The sequence below is a fragment of the Staurois parvus genome, unplaced genomic scaffold, assembly GCF_062004578.1.
Source record: "Staurois parvus isolate SC_StPar_1 unplaced genomic scaffold, SC_StPar_1.0 ptg001058l, whole genome shotgun sequence".
NCBI lineage: Eukaryota > Metazoa > Chordata > Amphibia > Anura > Ranidae > Staurois > Staurois parvus.
In genome coordinates, this window is record NW_028318854.1 from 649,957 (window position 1) to 668,572 (window position 18,616).

At 42.1% G+C, this 18,616-nt stretch overlaps 1 protein-coding gene across 1 annotated transcript; it reads left to right on the plus strand.

Annotated features, from left to right (window-relative positions):
• EIF3K (eukaryotic translation initiation factor 3 subunit K) lies at positions 1–16,276 on the plus strand. The gene is made up of 8 exons (XM_089658197.1): positions 1–154; positions 3,992–4,090; positions 7,276–7,396; positions 8,883–8,957; positions 12,134–12,200; positions 13,783–13,860; positions 14,284–14,409; positions 16,167–16,276. Exons 1-8 carry the CDS (start codon positions 96–98, stop codon positions 16,196–16,198), a joined length of 657 nt encoding a protein of 218 aa, XP_089514323.1. The 5' UTR covers positions 1–95; the 3' UTR covers positions 16,199–16,276.
• Positions 16,277–18,616: the final 2,340 nt, after the last annotated feature.

Consider the following 18,616-nt stretch of genomic DNA (forward strand, 5'->3'; position numbering starts at 1 on the left):
ATGGGCGGAAGAGGCGCCAGCTACTGGCGGCGTGCGAGGAACGGAAGTGTGTGCCCGGTTCCTTTTCCGGTCTCTTGCTCCCTTCTTCAGACAACATGGCTTCGTTTGAACAGATGAGAGCGAATGTGGGGAAATTACTGCGGGGTATAGACAGGTGAGTGCGGGAGTCTGCGCGAGGCCATTGTTTGTAGCAGCACGGTGTGTGCCCAGTGTGTACAGGGCTTCCCTTATATTACACGCAGGGACTGGGGACAGCCATTGCTCTGAAGGGAACCTGTTATCAGTACGCTGTACATTGAACTACATGGAGTTGCTGATTATAAATATCGGTCACCCCACCCCCTCCTATAAATACTTTTCTCCCCACCCCCCTCCTATATATATTTGTTACCCCATCCTTATAAATATTGGTCACCCACCTCCCTCCTATAAATATTGGTCACCCCATCCCCCCCTCCTATATATATTTTTCTCCCCACCCCCTCCTATACATATGTTACCACATCCTTATACACATTGATCCCCCTGCTATAAATATTGGTCACCCCAACCCTTATAAATATTGGTCAGGCCACCCCCCCTCCTATACATATTGGTCAGGCCACCCCCCCTCCTATACATATTGGTCAGGCCACCCCCCCTCCTATACATATTGGTCAGGCCACCCCCCCTCCTATACATATTGGCCATGCCCCCTCCTATACATATTGGTCAGGCCACCCCCCCTCCTATACATATTGGCCATGCCCCCTCCTATACATATTGGTCAGGCCACCCCCCCTCCTATACATATTGGCCATGCCCCCTCCTATACATATTGGTCAGGCCACCCCCCTCCTATACATATTGGTCAGGCCACCCCCCCTTCCCCCCTCCTATACATATCGGTCACTCCATCCCCCTTGCTATAAATATTGGTTACCCCATCCTTATAAATATTGGTCACCCAACCCCTCCTATAAATATTGGTATCCCCCTCCTGTGAGATCTGGTAACTTAATATTAGGAAGCAAAGGCTGCCATTGCGTGACATTTAGTTTGCTCTCACAAACAATTGCCATAATGTTTTTGTTTTTTGTTTTTTTACTTTTTTCCGCTCTTTGTTGATTTCCTGCTGCCTTTTTTCAGCCACGTCTTGTCTATGTGCATCCCAGCTATGGCTGCATTGAGTTTTTCTGAGCGGTTTTCCTAAAGCTGATAACAGTGGACCACGCCTGCAAAATGTGTGTTGAAACAGTCACTTGTAGTCACCATCAGAAGTCCATCTGGTAGAGTGACAATGCAGGAGCTCAGTTGGGAGACAAGGACAGAGCATTTCCAGCTTAAAGTGATGTTGAGGCCCTTATGTATTGTATGCATGAGGGTAACTAACCTTCTGCGTGCAGCCAGCCCCCCAAGGCCCCCTAATACTAACCTGAGCCCCATCACCATCCAGCCCTCTGGGGACTCTCTCTCCTCATTGGCTGAGAGAGCAGTGGAAGCCATTGGCTGTCAATTGCAGCCAGTGAGCCACGTCTGTGTGTGCATGGAGCGAACCTTCTTGGGTTGCCCCCAAAGCAAGCAGCTTGCTCTGGGGGCACGTGGGAAGGAGGTGCCAAGAGCACCAGCAGGGGACCCAAGAAGAGGAGGATCAGGGATGCTCTGTGCAAAAACCACTGTACACAGCAGGTAAATATAGACAAGTTTGTTATATATATATATATATATATATATATATATTTATTTGTATTGCCTTTTAATATCACTATAAGCAACAGAGATGTTGGTACTGTTGGCATTAAGATGGTCTTTCAGTTTAGTTGGAAATAGCCAGACCACAGACATGTCTGTGAGGTATCTGCAGACACAACCTACCATTAGCTGTTGAGCAATAGTGAAAGGACAATTAAGTGTTACTAAACCCACAACAGTACAATCAGTCTGTATATGCAGTAAAGCATGCTTGTTATACTCACTGTGGAACCTAAGGGGTTAATCCTCTGCATTGTGTAAAAATGATATTTGATCCTGTCTTCTCCGATCCTCCCCTTCCCATCCATCTCCAGAGCCTTGAGGGCAAGCTGCACATGCTCAATTTGGTGTGTATAATAATTATTGCGCTTCCATGTTGTGTGTACTGTGGGAGATCAGATATAGTGAATGCAGGGTCTAGTAACACTTTAACGGGGAAGTAAAAAGCGTGGCTCAACCACTTTTTTTTTTTGCCCCTGACTGCAATTGTTTTAAGCCTCAACATGGATTGATCAGTGTAATATTAAAGTTGAACTACAGGCAAAACTTTTTCTTTTTATTATTCTTTTGGATAGAGTAAGGGAGGGCTATATCCTGTCAGTTTATTTTTTGCGATCTGCGTCCCATAAGGAGAATTGCCTTCTCTTCCTGTCCCATAGCCATAGTAAATTACTGCAAGTTAAGAGAATTCCTTAGCCCATACCCCCAATATAAATCCCCCCGGTCCCCAGAACTTGTGCCCTTTTACTTTTTTGGGGAAAACATAAGATTTGGGATTTTATTTTTTACTTTCACTTTTAATGATTATGGTAAACAGGACAAATGGAGAGGGCGTACCTCCATAATGGGGGCATAGACAGCAATAAAAACCTAACACAGGGCTTGAGAAATCCCAGGTGCCAGCTCGCCATGGCAACTAGAAATACATCCTGGCACCTGGGCTTTTGTCAGCCCATACACTGTTGGCACAAGGCGTGGGCAATTCCTATTGCCTGATGCCCTGAACATGCAGTTCCAGGTGCCGGGCAGCTGATTTAGTTTTAACATCTAAAAACAAAACAAACAAAAAAACTTTAGCTCTGCTGCTTACCTGCAGAGCTTACGTTTTTTGTTTATTTTTCTTCACATACCAACACTCTGGACTGCTGCGTGCTGGGTTTCAACACTCTCCAAGAACACATGGCTCCCAGCCGCAGTCTCCATCAGAATTGCTTGTTGACTTCAGAGGAGAATGGGCAGACTAGTTTGAGATGATAGAAAGGCAACAGTAATTTGACCACTCGTTACAACCAAGGTATGAAGAATATCATCTTTAAAAGCACAACACATCGAACCTTGAAGCAGATGGGCTACAGCAGCAGACCACACTGGGTGCCACTCCTGTCAGCTAAGAACAGGAAGCGGAGGCTACAACTACAGGATCACAAAAATTGGACAATAGAAGATTGGAAAAATGTGGCCTGGTCTGATGAGTCTCGATTTCAGCTGTGAGATTCTGATGGTAGGGCCAGAATTGGGTGTAAAAACGTGAAAGCATGGATCCATCCGGCCTTGCATCAATGGTTCATGGATGTGCAGGTCTGCAGCAACTGCCTGATGGTATCATGTCAATATGAACCAAAATATCTGAGGAATATTTCCAACACCTTTTTGAATCTATGCCATGAAGAATTAAGGCAGTTCGGAAGGAAAAATGGGGTCCAACTCAATACTAGCAAGATGTACCTAATAAAGTGGCCGGTAAGCGTATAGTAACAACGCAAATACAAACCAGCCATATTTAAAATATTCATTGCCTGCTGTGCACATAGGAACTTTGCAAGCCGGGGTTGAGTGTGAGACCCACAGAAGCACAGCCCTTTCCTCACACTGTCTAAAAGGGTAAATATTGAATTCCCAAAGTTTTGTTAATTCCAAAAGCTGGTGTTTGTTCCAATATCAACCCCTTCAACAAGTTATTTCAAGAAAGTTGGACCTGTTATTGTCAGGGTTATAAAGACAATTGGGCTGATGGGGATTTTGAGGGATTATTGCAGCAATGTGGTGTACGATTTCTCCTGCATTGCAGCTAGTTCAATATTCCTAAAGTACTGTATGTTGCTGTGTTTGTGTTCCACAACACAGGCTGCTGTGAATGGGCCCTACAACAGTTGGCATATATGTGTCGTAAAGATGCATCTATCTTTTTGCCTTATCTGCTTATAAGACATAGCCAGTGTGCCTTCCTTATGACTTTTGTTGGCTGTTTTTCCCTCTACAGGTACAATCCAGAAAATCTGTCTACTCTAGAACGCTATGTGGAGACCCAGGCAAAAGAAAATGCTTATGACCTGGAAGCCAACCTAGCCGTGCTAAAACTGTATGTATTTTATAATGCTAAAAACGCTATTGTATATTTGTGTTTATACTGGACGTACACTGTCTTTTGACTTTTTTTGCTACATATCTTTAAAAAAAAAAAACCTTTTTTATTCAAAACCTGAAATGTTTACTGGCTGGTGGTACCTGGCTACGTTTCTAATTCACAAAGCTGCAAAGACCAGGATAAATTGCTAGTCAGTCTTTAGCAGGTCTTTCAGGCTGAACTAGGTGGGTTGTATTAATCTTCTGCAACAGAACAACTAAACACTTTACAAGCGCATTATATCTGAAAGTCGGCTATAGCGCGGTTGTCCAGTTCTGGGAGGATGTCATATGACGTCCTCCCAGATTGCACTCCCTGCGTTGTCCATGATACGGACACAGCTGATCACATGCCTATGAAACAGCGGCTTTTTACCACATGATCTGCTATGTCCAATGACACAGCAAATCACAAAGTAAATACAGTTGCTGGTTATCGGCAGCAATTTCCGCACACTGTCAGAGCATGAGGAAAATACTGCCTATAACTGGCAAATGTCACAGAGCAAATCGACACTGATAATCAGGGCACTGATTATCAGTGCCAAGCACTGCCTGCCACCAGTGCCCAGCAGTGACTCATATTAATGCCTATCAGTGCAGCCTATCGGTGTGGCCTCATTAACGCACATCAATGAAGGAGAAAAATTACCTGTTTGCAAAATTTTATAATAGAAACAAAGAAAAACTTTTTTTCAAATGTTTTGCTCTGTTTTTTAGTTAAAAAAAAAAAACCAAAACACCCAGTGGTGATTAAATACCACCAAAAGAAAGCTCTATTTGTGTGAAAAAAATGTAACACATTTACAAATGGGTACAATGTTGCATGACTGCGAAATTGTCATTCAAAATGCAACAGCACTGAAAGCTGAAAATTGGCCTGGGCAGGAAGGAGGTAAAAGTGCCCAGTAAGCAAGTGGTTAAGGGCTACATGTTGGGTAGACTTTGCGTAGGCACATTAATATCCTCGTCTGCTGCCTATTGTAACTTGGGGAGGGGGGTGGTTTGTAGGCAGCAAAAACACAGGCCAACCATGCAATTTTGCCACCCCAAAACCGCACAGGTAATTGAAGCCTTAGACTGGCTTCACACCTGTGTATTGTTGTACTTCACTGTATTTTGAGTGATGCTTTGCAATGCTGTTCATTTAAAAAGAAAAAAAGAGTGCAGGACCATTTTTTCTGCACTGTTTCTGTGTGGAGGCAGCCACCTTGGTAGAGGCAGGACTATGCTTCTTCATGTCAGAGCATCCAGCAAGGAGAACAGTGAGCAGTACAGTAGTCACATCGTCAAATCTCACTCCAGATCTGCTGAGGCAGTTGAAGGCAGCAGTGCTTGAGATCTCATACTATAGTTATACAGCTATGAAGTTCTAGGCACCCTCATAGAGTAAGAAGTGCTCTGCTATTTTCCAGGATTCATTTCCGACAACAGATACATTTGTTAGCTCCCTTGATATAGCAATACAGTTAAATGGGGAAAAAAGTATGTAAAACAAAAAATTAAATTCTAATAAAATAAAAATAAAGACAAGTTTTAAAAGCACCTCCATACACTTCCCAGTGCAAATGCGCTGTATAGTGTGTATGTGAGTATAAATTATTAAACATATGAGATATTGCAGCAAATGTTAGAATAAGAGCAATAATGCTTGAAGAAAACCAGGAATGTTGATAAGTTTGTGTTCTCCTCTCCTATGAACAACTCAAGCTGTTTATGGACTCTGCCAGAAATTGAGATTTCCACGCAGTAAACTGTAACAGTTGCTTCTAACTCAGAATGGGTCTAAGATCGCAACCCCCAAGAACACACACATCACACAGCTCAAATATTTACTTCTCTTACAATTTGGAGAAAGGTATGTCTGCCTTGGCAGCTGGATACATTTCAAAAATAATTTTCATATTGCTGGCTATAAAGCATCTACTGAAAGTGTAGTTGATGCTTGGAATAAACGTCCGGCAGAGGTAGTGAGCCAGTCAACAGTAAATAGCTGCACACATACTTGGGACAAGCATAAATCGACTCAGGCATAAAAGATAACCAAAAAAAAAACAAACCACACCAAACAACCCCCCCCCCCCCCCCCCCAGGGAAAATAAAAACACAAAGAAGGGCAGGCTTGATGGGCCCCTCGGTCTGTTCCTTTCGTCACTTTTCTGTGTTTTCTCCCTACTCTACCATTTTTTTTTTTCTCAGCTATTCAAATGCCCTGCTGCTGTATGCAGATCTCAAGGCAGGTTAATTCTGGATGGGAGTATAAAGAAAGGAAGGTGGAGGAAAGCTGCTGGCAGCTCTGACAACTACTACATTAACATGCAGATATCTTTGCACCAATTGGTTGGGACGAAATAGGGACGTGGTATTGTTTGGAGTGAAGTGAAGATTTGCACCATGGAAAATATTCTCCCTGAAGTCACACTCCATCACCTCACTGCAGGCTATCAGATGAGATTGGACAGAGGCTTAGTAAGCTTTGCCTTTCAGCTGACAGAGGAGTCTGGAGAAACAGTTAAAAATGTTCAGTAATGGTCACCATACATGTTTCAATCTGACTATGCAATCTCTGTACAACCAACCAACTTTAGTTTTTACAAAAACTGTAACAGAAGAACCTGCCTGATTTATCCAATCAATATATATCCAATCAGGCAGGATCTTGCACTACATAGTTGTTAGGTCTTAAGGAAATTGTACGATCACATTGTAACGTGTGGTGAGGTTAAAGCGAAACTAAACTCACAGTAGTTACCTCCTCTCCAGCAGTCCAATGTGCATAAGAGGTCTCTCCCCTGCACTGATATCTTCTGGTTCTAGTCTTTGGCTGTCATTGAGCTCGCGCAGGATGATGTTAATTCTGCACAGGAAACGGTCAGTTTGACACACTGGGACTCTGCCGGTGATGTAACTTGAGCTGCGCATGCACAGCTCAGTGTACATGCCATAGAAGACTGGTTTTTGTAGAAGCAACATTTCCTGACTGTTCCTGAGCTTTGTAGTTTTGCCTTTAATTCTGCTTTAAATGTGCCCTGTGAGTAGATTTTACAGGATTTGGGGGAAAATACACTTTTTCTTTATACATATGAAAACTGTTTTGATTGGATAAGAGAAGAGCTCTGAGTGTTTCTATCTCTCTTGCAGCTATCAGTTCAATCCAGCTTTCTTCCAGACGACAGTCACCGCACAGATCCTCCTCAAAGCTCTGACCAACCTTCCACACACAGACTTTACGCTCTGCAAGTGCATGATCGACCAGGCTCATGTATCCTTCTAGTCTCACCACATGAGAAATGCAGATAAAAACATGAATTCATAAATGTCACTTATATTTTGAGTTAGTAATTATGGGGCCATGAGAGTCTCTAAGAATCTGGGTGGTTCATAGCAAACAATCCAGATTCTTCCATGACGTGTTGGAAGGATAAAAGTGTTTATCTGATTACTGTGTTGAAACTGAGACAGGCAAAACCTTTTTTGTAGGTTTTACGCAGAATGGGGGAAACCGGTAACCTTTTTTTAGATTTTTGCTGTTTTATTGTTTCATACAGGCTTTTTATTTTTTTTTTTGTTCTAGTGCCAACTGTCCCTGGCTAGGGAGTGAGAATAAATCTCCCAAAAATCCTGACCGTTTCTAACCTTTCCCACACTATTCAAATATATCATGAAAAGTTCTGATAAATCAGTGCAGAGAAATGATCAAATAAAATCGGCACACTGTAAAATCTGAAGTTCTTTTCAGCTCCCCAAACTGTGCAATCACGAGTTAAACTTGAACTTTAAAAAAAAAAAAAAAAAATTGGAGCCTGGAAGGCTTTGTATTGCTGAAGGCATTTGCATGGCTTGTCTTTTCTGCCGTAAATGTTGTTTTACTTTTCTGCTTGCACAGTGTACACTCTTTTCATGATCTATGCCTGGATGAATTAACTTTGATGCACAGGAGTTACGGCATTCTAGGCTAGCCAGTCAAGATGGCATAATATGGCGAATCCAGAAGAAGACCAGGAGAATATGTTGGTACAAGCAAGAAAGCTCACACTTTGTTGGAGCTGCAGTGTTTAGTTCTTTAAAGTGTCCCTTGCCAGTCCTTTTAGCGAAGCTTCACCCTTTTTTTCATAATATTAATCCTTCCCACTTCTGTTCACACAGTTGCAGGTAATTTTTTAACCTTCCAGGTTTCTCACCTAGGTGAGGATGACATACACCAGCAGCCGCCTGGGATGCTCATGGAATTCATCTCAGGAGGCTTCAGGTCAATCTACTGAAAATGGGCATGCACCATGGCATGTTGTCAGAGGGCCATCTGAGTTACTGGTTCTAGTACCCAGCCCCTGATCACATGCTTGCAAGAACCAAAAAGAGACAGCCAGCTTCTAATGTCAGATGTGAAGATGGTGGTTTGGGCCCTGGTGGTCAGCAGCAGGGCAGTGGATCACTACAAAATGCTGCCTTGCTGAGTGTGTGTGTTTATTGTCCCAGCAAACCAGGTGGAAGAGGGTGAAGTTGCACTTTATGGTATTCTCTAACAGTACCTGTGTATTATGTAAAAAATTAACTTTGCATTTGGAAGGTGGATTTTCAGTGCATGTGTTCCGTAAGTGGTGTGCTCAGCAAATGGGGGGGGGAGGAATAATTCCATCCAATTGGAAATGAAGAAAGTCATTGTATTGGGCAGTCTAGATGTACACAGGAGTTGCAGTAACAGTACAGTTATTTTTTCTTTTAAATCTCCTTAACTTGTTAAAATTCAGCAAGAAGACCGTCCTATCAGACAGATCCTGTATTTAGGAGACCTCCTTGAAACATGTCACTTTCAGTCTTTTTGGGTGAGTGTTCTTTCCCATATAAAATTGGTATGGAGGTAGAAGGTTAGTGCAGACAACTGGAAGGAAGTGTCAGGTTTTCTTGTAAGGGCAAGAACAGACAAGGGCGCACTCTCATCGTGCATTACCGTGGTAGAACGCGTATTAATTGAATAAAAAGAGGATATATACTCACAAACCAACGTGATTAAAAGCAATATAAGTGGTCCACAAAGACCTGAGGAAGGGGGTTCCTCCTCTGAGGAAGGGGGTTCAGCTCCCAAAACGCGTCAGCTTATTCGCATCATTAGACACAGATGTATTGTGACTGTCTTTGTGGACCACTTATACTGCTTTTCATCACGTTGGTGTGTGAGTATATATCCTCTTTTTATTCAATAAATACGTGTTCTACCATGGTAATGCACGGTGAGAGTGCGCCCTTGTCTGTTCTTTTCCACTAGTGCTCAGATTTCCCGATCTTAGAAGGGCTGCACCTCTTCGGTTGGCAAGACTGGAGCGCTGGTTACGTTTGTTTTTCTTGTAAGGGCAATTGCTCGCTTTCCTTTTCCAAGCTTCAGAAATGTGTAGAACTTTGTAGCATATCACAGCGAAAACATTCTATTCTAATTGGTAGCTTTGGGTGACATTTGTATTTCACATTGAAAAATGAAGATGTGATGTGGGCTGCTTTAATATCCAGTAAAAGAAAACACGTGGTGTGTGGGTTCTTTTTTTTGTATGTATTATTTTCTATTACAATTCTATTTCATATTATGTTATCAGCAGCCCACTCACACTGGAGGTGTGAAAATAATATCCGCTTCCCAAAGTGCCAGTCCTGTCTATAAGAATCATTTACTATTGACTTCACCTATATAATGAATGTAATGAGCTCATTCAATGTGCTAGAATTAAATCTTATCTTCATACAAAAAGTCCATTACAGTCATTATATAGGTGAGGGCAATTTGTAACTGGTTATTATATGTATTCGATTTGGTAAGTGGATGTTATTTTTATACCTTCAGTAGTGCGGCACTTTAAGATTTCTTGAAGTATTACAATATGCAGTGACTGATGGCAACCAGTCAGATTTTAGCTTGTTTAAACTAAGTCAGCGAAATTCTGGTTGAAGTTTAGAGATTTGGGTGCTAACGTGTCCCTATAAATAGGTGTTAAAACTTTCATAGCGTAGCTTCCTGCCATGATGGTGTAAGGTTCAGTTTAAGGGCTCAAGCTCAGCCTAAGGGTTATGCATATGGCATATGAATCATGTTTAGGGAATACATGAACATTAAATGCAACCTCTGTTGAACAACATATAGCGCATGCCATTGCTGGCCTCTGTTGGAAAAATAGTTACCTGGCTGTCTCTAGTTTTAGTACTTTATGAATGGCAGCTAAATATATTTCTAAAGGTGCTATTGATATTAAATTTTCTCTGCATGTTGGTAACAACCCATGCAATCCATACATAGAAAGAAACCAAAACAAGTAAGTTGAGAAATTAAGTTATGTGTAATAAAATGGAAACAGGGAAAAAGTATTGAACACGCTAACTAAAATGTATTTAATACTTCATACAAAATCCTTCATTGGTAATGACCGCTTCAATATGCCTCCTGTATGGAGAAACTAGTTGCCTGCTTTGCTCAGGTGTGATTTTTTTTTGGCCCATTCCTCCACATTAACAGCCTTCGAATTTCGAAGGTTCCATGGGCCTTTTCTATCAACTCTAATCTTTAGTTCTTTCCGTAGATTTTCTATTGCATTCAAGTCAGGTGACTGGCTGCGCCATTCTAGCAGCTTGGGATCATAGTCTTGCTGGAATGTCCACCCTCTTTTCATCGTCATTCTGGTAGATGGCGGCAGATTTTTATGTCTTGGTACATTTTTCAATTCATCCTTCCTTCAATGACACCAAGTTTGCCAGTACCGTATGCTGCAAAACCGCCCCACACCATGATGTTCCCACCTGCAAACTTCACTGTTGGTATGGTGTTTTTGGGGTGATGTGCAGCGCCATTTGACCTCCAAAAATGCTGTGTATTCTGGCATCCAAAGAATTAAATTTTGCTCTTATCTGACTAGACTATATTCTCCCAGTATTCCGCTGGTTTCTCTAAACGTTGTGCAGCAAACTTTAAACGAGCTGCAACATGCTTTTTCTTTAGCAATGGACTCTTGAGTGGTGAGTGTGCATACTGGCCATGGCGGTTGAGTGCATTACCTAATGTTTTCTCTGAAACAATTGTACCTGCTAATTCCAGGTCTTTCTGAAGCTCTCCACAAGTGGTCCTTGGCTCTTGGACAACTCTTCTGATTCTTTTCACTCCTCTGGCAGAAATCTTGTGAGGAGCACCTGGTCGTGGCCAGTTTATGGTGAAATGATGTTCTTTCCACTTCCGGGTTATGGCCCCAACAGTGCTCACTGGAACATTCAGACGTTTAGAACTCCTTCTGTAACCAATGCCATAAGTATGTTTTGCAACAATAAGGTTGCGAAGGTCTTGAGAGAGCTCTTTGCCTTTACCCATCATGAGATGTTTCTTGTGGGAAACCTTGGTAATGTGACATCTTTTTATAGGCCATCAGTTGAGATTGAATCAGCTGATATTAATTTGTACTGACAAGAGGCAGGATTGCTTTCTAATTACAGGAAGATTTCAGCTGGTGTCTTGATGTTCCATTCCATTTTTCACCTCCCTTTCTTCATGTGTTCAATACTTTATCCCTGTTACGTTCAGAAATTAGGTTACGTATGACGAAATTGAATGAATTTGTATTGGTTTCTTTGTATGGACTGCATAAGTTATTATGAACATGTGAAAATGTCATGTCAATAGTACCTAAATATATTTACTGAGGAAAAGTGTGTGTGTGTGTGTGTGTGTGTGTGTGTGTGTGTTTCTTTTCCTTATCCGGAGTGGTTATTTTAAAGAATTATCACCACAAGTTCATGTAGTATTTGGTTCTGTTCAGATCCGAAGCTGCATTGGGCATAAGAGCACGTGTTTTTATTCTGTAGTACAGCTCCGCTCCAGGCGGAAGCCCAATTTATCCCCTCCCTGTGTGCTGTGACGTGCCTCCAAGTTAATAATTTTGTGAATCCCTGTAGGAAGTTACTAGTGTTTTTGAGTGCTCTCTGCTCATTTTAGTTTTGTTTTTAATTAAATCATGCGTTTTTGTCTCCCCAGCAAGCATTGGATGAGAATCTCGATCTCATTGATGGTGTTGCTGGCTTCGAGGACTCTGTGAGAAAATGTAAGTAAACACTATAGAGTAGGGCTTGAGAAATCTGTAGTGTCTTCCAGGGGGTCGCCTTTCGTGGGAACTTGCAGGGAGTTCTTTGCTCGGTAGAGGTGTGCATTGGAGAGATCCACTTGGACTCTGTGCACAGGGAGGGATGGTGGGGGGGACTCTGGGAGAGAAGTCGGCGCAGGGTGGGGGAAGCGTGGGGCAATGGAGGCTAGCGGGGGCTCTAGGTGCCAAGACGTGGTTTCTGGTTGCCATGGAGACCATGGCACCTGGGATTTGTCGCTCTTTGCTGTAGAGTATACAGTATATGGCAGGGCTTAAAATGTCAAGTCCTGAGCTACTAGCCAGGCCTTAAGAGTTACTCACCACCAACAAACACACACAGAGACACGCATATACACGGACACTTGTACATGCGCACACGGACACTTGTACATGCGCACACGGACACTTGTACATGCGCACACGGACACTTGTACATGCGCACACGGACACTTGTAGATGCGCACACGGACACTTGTAGATGCGCACACGGACACTTGTACATGCGCACACGGACACGTGTACACATAGACACATACATGTACATACACGCAGACAGATGTACAGATACACACACACACCCTATAAAAAGTTGCAGTACTTCGTTGTTCACTCACAGATCCGAGTACTGAACTCTAGGGGGAGGCAGAGAGCACAGCACACTCCTTGCTTTGCTTTCACTGCGCTCAACTATTGAGCAGTCTGACGGCTCCCAGTGCCAATGACAGATCCGGCCTGAGCTCCGAGCCTGCTCAGCAAGATGGCCCTGTGGGACACACTCGCCCCCACCATAATTTCCACTCGCCATTGGCGAGCAGGTGAGTGGAAGTTTCAAAGCCTGGTATATGCATTTGTATTCACTTTAGCATAACATCTGTGGTGTTCAGATGCTAGAGTTCCTAAATTCTAAAAAATCTCTGCATTTTTTTTTCTCCCTTTTTATCTTGCACGACTTTGGACCGGTTGATAACAAATATCCCAGCAATGCTGCAATCCAATTTTTGGACAGATCTGCTACCTCTCATTAGGTTCTCTGAGAAACCTGGCTATCTTTGGCCACTAGAAGGACCTGGTTTCCTACTACTTAGCCTAAAATATATCTGATAACACTTATTAAATCTTGTATTTTAAAGTGAATCTGTGAGGATAGAAAGACAGGAGTTGCCACGTTTTACAAGTGGTGACTTCAGGGTTTCATATTGACCATGGTTTTACTATCTGGTGAGTCTCCAAGCTTAAATAATTATGCAAGATAGTAGTTCAAGCTTTTAGCAATTCACTAGCTACATGCTTGGTCCAGGTAACTAACTCACTAGATAGTACAGCCACAGTTATTACAAAGCCCCCAGGGCCTTTATCTTTTAAAAACTGCTCATCAGTGACCATATTTTTATCCCAACAGTTTCACTTTATTGACGGGATGCGTGAATGGGGGTCTTAAGTGTAGGGGTTTGTTCAGGCTCAACGGCCTTGTATTCTGGGCAGTGAACTTGTCAGCTGAGTTATAGGTTATCCTGATGATTATCTTCTTCTGTATTTATTGTAGTCATCTGCCATGTTGTGGGGATCACTTACCAGCACATAGACCGGTGGCTCTTGGCTGAGATGCTTGGAGATCTATCAGGTATGTTATTTATGGAAAAAAAAAAGCCTTCTCATAGTCATGAGGAATTCAGGTGTGTTGGCAGACACATGAGGCTACAAGAGAAATGATATTATAATAATAATATAAAAAAAAAGTAAACCTGACTTGATGACATAAAGCAGACATATTGCATGAATGTTCCTAATCCGAAGCTTTCTGTGTATTCTCCAGTCTCCTTAGAGGACTAGGGATGAGTATTGGAGCAGTGATGGGGGGCCTCCTGTAACTAGCTTAAACAATTTCTGTCCTGATGTTAACATGACAGCACTGTGCATTTTAATAATCTGGTTAGTTTACTGCCATTAGATTTTTTTCTTCTTCTTTTCAGAGACCGCGTAGTGCACAAAAAAGCGTTTTCTATGTGGCAATCTGCATTAATTCCTGTGTTCTTTTTTTGGTCAGAGCCCCAGCTTAGAGTATGGATGAGCAAATACGGCTGGATAGAAGCAGAAAACGGCAAGATCTTCATCTGTAACCAGGAGGAGAACATCAAACCCAAAAACATTGTGGAAAAGATTGACTTTGATAGTAGGTTTACCTGATGTAATACGGCACCTTCCCCAACACTCTAGAGTGAGAACACATAGAGGCTACAGCATGTAATGAAGGGATGTACAGAGGTTTTCCTTTGTACTTGTTTGGAGGAAAATTATTTAAGGTAGTGGAGATACATTCATATACAGGCATACCTTGGTTTACGAATTTAATGCATTATGCGGGATTTTTCGTATTGCGAAGAATTTGTAAACCAAAACTTGGTTTCCCATAGTAATGCATTTAAGACCAATTAATCCATTCCGTAGGTCAGAAAAAAAAGTTAAAAAAAAGTCTTATCTGTTCAAAATTCTTTATAAAGTGCACTTAAAAGGCATAAAATACTGTACAGGGACATGATTACAAATTAATTTGTAAATGCATTGAAAACCAATTAATCCATTCCGGAGGTCAGAAAAAAGTCAAGTCTTATCTGTTTAAAACTCTTCATAAAGTGCACTTTAAAGGCATAGTACTGTACAGGGACATGATTAAAAAAAAATTGTAAATGCATTGAAAACCAATGAATTCGTTCATATTGTGAAAAAAATTAGTAAACCGAGGCATTATTTTCAATGGATTTTCATACGTAAACCGAAACGTGCGTTAACCGAGGAGTTCGTAAACCGAGGTATACCTGTACTGCTATGATTAAGGCCAGGATTTTTTGGCAGAAGTTGAGATCCCATGTACAGCTTGGGCCTATGTCCCAAGGGGCTAGACAGGGATATGTTTAAAGGCTAACACTGGTGTCTTCTATCTTCACTTCCTCAACGTTACCTTTTTTATATATGTTTTACACCAGATAATCGTTAGTATTAAAGCATTTCTAAAGGCAAAAAAGTATTATATTATTAAAAATTAATATGTTACAACCAATTGTTCTATGAAATGATATTGCACAGAGCAGCCTTGAGCCTCCTCTTCTGGGGTCCTCCACCAGTGATTTTGGCTTCTCTTCTTCTGTGTCTGCCCCTATAGCAAGCCACTTGTTATGGGAGGCAGACATGCAAGGGAGGAGCACATTAAGTGGCAAAATGCTTTTTTTACCTTAATACAGGGAATACATTAAGGTAAAAAAAAAAATTTAGCTATAGAACCACTTTAAGCTAAAAAACAGTCTAAGACCTCATTCAAGATGACTTCCTGGTGATGGCCACTAGAGATAAAAGGGAAATGTATTTATTTATTTATTTCAGGTACTTATATAACGCCATCAATTTACGCAGCGCTTTACAGATATATATTGTACATTCACATCAGTCCCTAACCCTCAAGGGGTGTACAATCTAAGGTCCCTAACTTACATTCATACACACACATACTAGGGCCAATTTAGACAGGAGCCAATTAACCTACCAGCATGTCTTTGGAGTGTGGGAGGAAACCGGAGCACCTGGAGGAAACCCACGCAGGCACAGGGAGAACATGCAAACTCCATGCAGGAGGCGCCATGGTCAGGAATCGAACCCATGACCCATTTACTGCAAGGCAGACGTACTAACCACTAAACCACTGTGCCGCCCCAAAATGAAGGGACTTCCTGAATAAGTGTGGAAAGGATTGTTAATGTTGGATTTTACTGTAGGGCCACAGGATATGTTAATACACATACAAATACAGAATTAAAAGGCCAGTTACATCAAATGTTGTATTTTGTTGGACCATGTTTCGCAAATGTGTGCAGATATCTGAACTTGTGCAAAGTCTTAATTTACCAAGGACATGTTTTTTGTTTTTCTCCCTCCCAGGTGTATCTGGAATCATGGCATCCTCTCAATGATGATCTTCCCTAAGAAAATACAACCTATTTTATGTACAGAGCAATTGTTACATCAGATAATAAAAGTGTTGAATCGGTCCTCTCTTGTCTAATGCTTTCTCAACTTTATGGATACCCTAGAACATTGCTTTGATAATAAACTGTCCATTCAAACAATTATAATAAATGTTAGATTTATATCCACCATGAGTCCAGGATGAATGATAAGCATGGTTTTCAGTAAAGTACTAAAAGAAAATGACACATCCGACTTCCTTCCCCCTTAGTATATGTGACAGTTATGTCAGCGTAAGCAAATATCTAATGTACTACTATGCAAGCAGGGATTGTGCTGAGTGATTCTAAAGGTGGTGGTGTTTATTTATTTTTTTAGTTTTTAATAAAAGAAATGTTATACTTACCTGCTCTGTACAGTGTTTTTGCACAAAGCATCCCCGATCCTCTTTTGAGTCCCCCTCTGGCAGTTCTGGCTCCTCCCCTTGTCGCATACCCCCAATAGCAACCTTCTTGCTATGGGGGTAATTGAGCAGGCTCACTTCCGAGCTGCGCTCCTGTGAATGGGCATTGTCCATTCACACATGGAATGTGACTCGGCCCCACCCCTGCCCTCTCCACATTGGATCACTGGTTGTGATTAACAGCAGCAGCCGCGCCATTGGCTCTCCTGCTGTGTGAGCCAATGAGGGAAGAGAGACACAGGAGAGTCAATGCTCTCATGCACATCGCTGGATTGAGAATGGGCTCAGGTATGTAAGTATAAGGGGGGAGCTGCGCACACGTTTGTTTTTTTGTTTTTTTTCACCTTTTGATGCATTAAGGTAAAAAACCTTTGGCCTTTAGAACCACTTTAAAGTACTTTAAAGTATAACTAAAGGCAAAACTTTTCTTCTAGTTTTGGTTATAGTGGAGAGGGATTAGAACGACTGTCACTTTTTATTGCTGTCTGTGCACCTGTTAAGAAGATTGATCCTTTCTGTTTGTCATGTTTACCATTATCAGTAAAAGAGAACCCCAAATTTTGGGTTGTTCCCAGAAAAGTAATAGATGGGAAATCTTCCAATGGGGACACTAGTTCTGGTGACCTGGGGCACCCCAAGGAATTCCCTTAATTTGCAGGGATTTCCTCTCACTTCCTGTTTGGCTATGGGACAGGAAGTGAAATTTCTCCAATGGGACACAGATGGCAGGGAAAAAAAAAACTGATGTGTTATAACCCTCCCTTACTCTAAAATGAGAAAAATGTTTTGCCTATAGCCCTAGTTTAAGTAAACCAGTTACAGACAGAACATTTGATGGACATTGCTTTTGCAAAGGTCTACTTAAAAATAGATTTGCTTGTCTTGATGATCTGTAGGTCTGGTCTAGCGGCTAAGCAGTTAACACTTCCGCCTAGCAGCACTAGGGATGTTGGTTTGAATCCCAACCATGTTCTTTCTGTGCCTATGTGGGTTTCCCCCAGGTATTCAAGTTTCCTTCCACACTCCAAAGACATGCTGGAAGGTTAATTGGCCCTAGTATGTGAATGTATGATCATGAGTTAGGGACTTTAGTTTGTAAATTTCTTGAGGGCAGGGACTGATGCAAATGTATAATATACATGTAAGGTGCTCTTAAATTGACATTGCTATATAAGTACTGGTCATTTATAGGCACCTGAAGTATTTAAATCGTGTTTTTCCAAAAAGTTGAGCTGCGCTCAGTGAGGCTCCCATCATATTAAAGGACCAGTGGAAAGATGCAGGATATGGGAGAGGACAAGCTTTGCAGAAATTAGTATACATCTTTTTCTATCAATTTCTTTGGATTAATATTTTCATAACCCCTGGCCTCAGCGCACAGTGCGCAGAAGTCGCTAGCTGTGTGCAGAGTCAATAGCTAAAGACCTTCAAATTTGTGGCCTTCAAATTAGCACAGCAGTCCGTAGAGAGCTTCATGGAATGGGTTTCCATGGCTGCGTAGCTGCATCCGAGCCTTACATCACCAAGTGCAATGCCAAGTGTTGGATGTACTGGTGTAAAGCACGCCGACACTGAACTGTAGAGCAGTGTCCTATGGAATGACTTATCGTGCTTCTGTCTGGCAATCCAATGGATGAGTTTGGATTTGGCGGTTGCCAGGGGAACGGTACTTGCCTGACTGCATTGTGCCAAGTGTAAAGTTTGGTGGAGGGGGGATTATGGTGTGGGGTTGTTTTTCAGGGGTGAGGCTTGGCCCCTTCGTTCCAGTGAAGGGAACTCTTGAGAAGTCAGTATATCAAGACATGTTGGACAATTTCATGCTCCCAACTTTGTGGGAACAGTTTGGGGATGGCACCTTCCTGTGCCAACATGACTGCGCACCAGTGCACAAAGCAAGGTCCTTATAGACATGGATGAGTGAGTTTGGGACGGAGGAACTTGACTGGCCTGTGCAGAGTCC

Bases quoted from the DNA above. Each gene is read 5' to 3' on its own strand.
- EIF3K (XM_089658197.1), top strand. From the start codon at position 96: ATGGCTTCGTTTGAACAGATGAGAGCGAATGTGGGGAAATTACTGCGG. The intron at 4,091-7,275 runs GTATGTATTTTA...TCTCTCTTGCAG, and splicing joins AACCTAGCCGTGCTAAAACT to CTATCAGTTCAATCCAGCTT. The intron at 7,397-8,882 runs GTATCCTTCTAG...GTTAAAATTCAG, and splicing joins GCATGATCGACCAGGCTCAT to CAAGAAGACCGTCCTATCAG.